The sequence below is a fragment of the Octopus bimaculoides genome, chromosome 4 (genome assembly GCF_001194135.2).
Source record: "Octopus bimaculoides isolate UCB-OBI-ISO-001 chromosome 4, ASM119413v2, whole genome shotgun sequence".
Taxonomy (NCBI): Eukaryota; Metazoa; Mollusca; class Cephalopoda; order Octopoda; family Octopodidae; genus Octopus; species Octopus bimaculoides.
The window spans coordinates 130,971,111-130,973,376 of record NC_068984.1 but is presented as its reverse complement, the minus strand read 5'-3'; the positions used below and the strand labels follow the sequence as shown (position 1 = coordinate 130,973,376).

General features: G+C 32.0%; 1 protein-coding gene across 1 annotated transcript in view; it reads right to left on the bottom strand.

Moving 5' to 3' along the window:
* Window positions 1-2,266, bottom strand: part of LOC106874677 (solute carrier family 12 member 8) — a 19,153-nt gene that overhangs the window by 16,215 nt on the left and 672 nt on the right. Inside the window, exon 2 of the mRNA XM_052967499.1 lies at window positions 2,007-2,120. Coding sequence (XP_052823459.1) covers window positions 2,007-2,098 — 92 coding nt within the window. The 5' untranslated portion in view covers window positions 2,099-2,120. The remainder of the gene's footprint in view (window positions 1-2,006; window positions 2,121-2,266) is intronic.

Genomic DNA, 2,266 nt, shown 5'->3' with positions numbered 1-2,266 from the left:
TATATATATATATATATATATATATATATATATATGTATATATATATATGTATGTATGTGCATGGTGTATAATGTGTTTTCCTTTAAATATTGTAACATATAACTGTCCTCAGAGCACAAAATAAAATATAGTACAACTCCAAGATGGCATGATTATGCAGCTGTAGCACACTATAAATATTGTTGTTCAATTCTTGCTTTATGAAATTTGAACAAAAAAATCCAATTTTAATCTAGGCAATATCTAGTTCATTACGTCAAATAAACATAAATTTTCCTAAATCAATATTATGCTCTGCTCACCAACGATTTTACAGATACCCTTTATAAGACGTCAACTTACTATCAGCCAAAATACAACAGGTCACATATGTTCTTTGATCTACAGCTATATTTTCAATGCAGTCACTGGCTATGTATTTCATAATGATCACAAAATCATGGTTTTAGTAGAATTATAATAATTCTTTTAAAGCGAAATCTTTAGAAAGTACTCTTTAATATAAGTTTCAGGAATATTTATTCTCTTGTAGTTTGATGTATTTTTGACCTAACCAACTGCACGACTTTTGTTGTGTATGCATAGTTGTGACTTCAACCAAAATACTTCTGCTACTGACACTACTACTACAACTACAATAATGATAATAATATCAACAATAACATCAATAACAACTACAACAATAATAATAATAATTCTTTCTACTAAGAGCACAAAACCTGAAATCTTGGTGGGAGGTGTGCTAGTCAATAATACTGACCCTAGTGCTGGACTGGTACTTTATTTTATCAACCCTGAAGGGATGATAGTCATATTCAACCTTTGCATATTTTGAACTCAAAATGTAAAGAGCCAGAAGCAATGCCACAGAGTATTTCATCTAACATAATAACAATTCTTCTAGCTTGATGCCTTATTAGTATTACTGATAATAATAATAATAATAACAACAATAATAAATCCTCTGGGACTTTGACTTCCAGACAGACAAGGTATTAGAGCGTTGAAGGCTGGATATAGTAACCTTTAGGAGGGACAAACAAGAGTGCCTAATAATTGATGTGGCAGTGCCAGGAGATCAATCATCATGAAGGAAAGAGAAAAGATTGATGAATATGGAGACCTGAGAATTGAGATCGCTAAGATGTGGCAGCTACGAGAGTCAAACATAAAGGTTATCCCTATTGTCATTGGAGCATTGGGTTCAATACCATCCAATCTGAAAAAGCATCTTAAAACTTTAGTAATACCCTACAACCTAGGAGTATTGCAAACCTCGCCTTTACTTGGAACTGCACACATATTGCGTAAAGTACCATCTGTTTGAGGTCCTTGTTGTGACTTGACAGACAGTACAAACCCCTGGTAGACACAATATCTTCAATCAACAACTTCACGATATTGTATACTAATATTGTATAATAATAATAATAATAATAATAATAATAATAATAATAATTGTTTCTAATTTAGGAACAAGATCAACAATTTTGAAGGGAAGGGTTAGTCAATACCATTGACTCCAGCACTTCACTCGTTCATTACTTCATTGACCTCAAAAGGATAATTAACCCAGTAGATTTTATTGACACCAGAGAAATAGGTGAAAGGAAAAGCCAACCTTGGTAGGATTTGAAATGAGAATGCAAAGAGCTGAAGAAAAATACTACAAAGCATTTTGTCTGATGCTTTAACAATTCTGCCAATCCACCACTACCTTAATAATAATTGTTTGTAACATAGACACAAGGCCAACAATTTTAAGTGAAGAAACTAAGTTGATATCATCAACCCCTATCCTACACTGGTATCATATTTTATTGAAGGATCAACAGGATTTGGAATCAGAATATAAAGAACCAGAAGAAATACTACAAGGTTTTTTTTTTCTAATGCGCCAACAATTTTTCCATTTTGCCATGTCTAAATTGCTTCTAACATAGACACAAGGCTAACAATTTTGAGGGTAAGGATGGTAAATGAGAATTAAAACATTTAGTATTACCTGGATCTGTGTGGACAAAGGATCCAACTAAGAAATCCATCACTGATAGGAAAATAATAACCAGCAACACCAACTGAACTCGAATCACCCATTTAACACCTGCTACATTAATACCTATTGGTGACAAAAAGAGAAAGAGGTAGATATAGGTAGATATATGGCTTTAATTATAGGGTTTTTTCTTCACACTCCTCTTTTAAGAGCAATATTTATTTTTCTGGTCATAAATACATGCATATATATATATATATATATATATA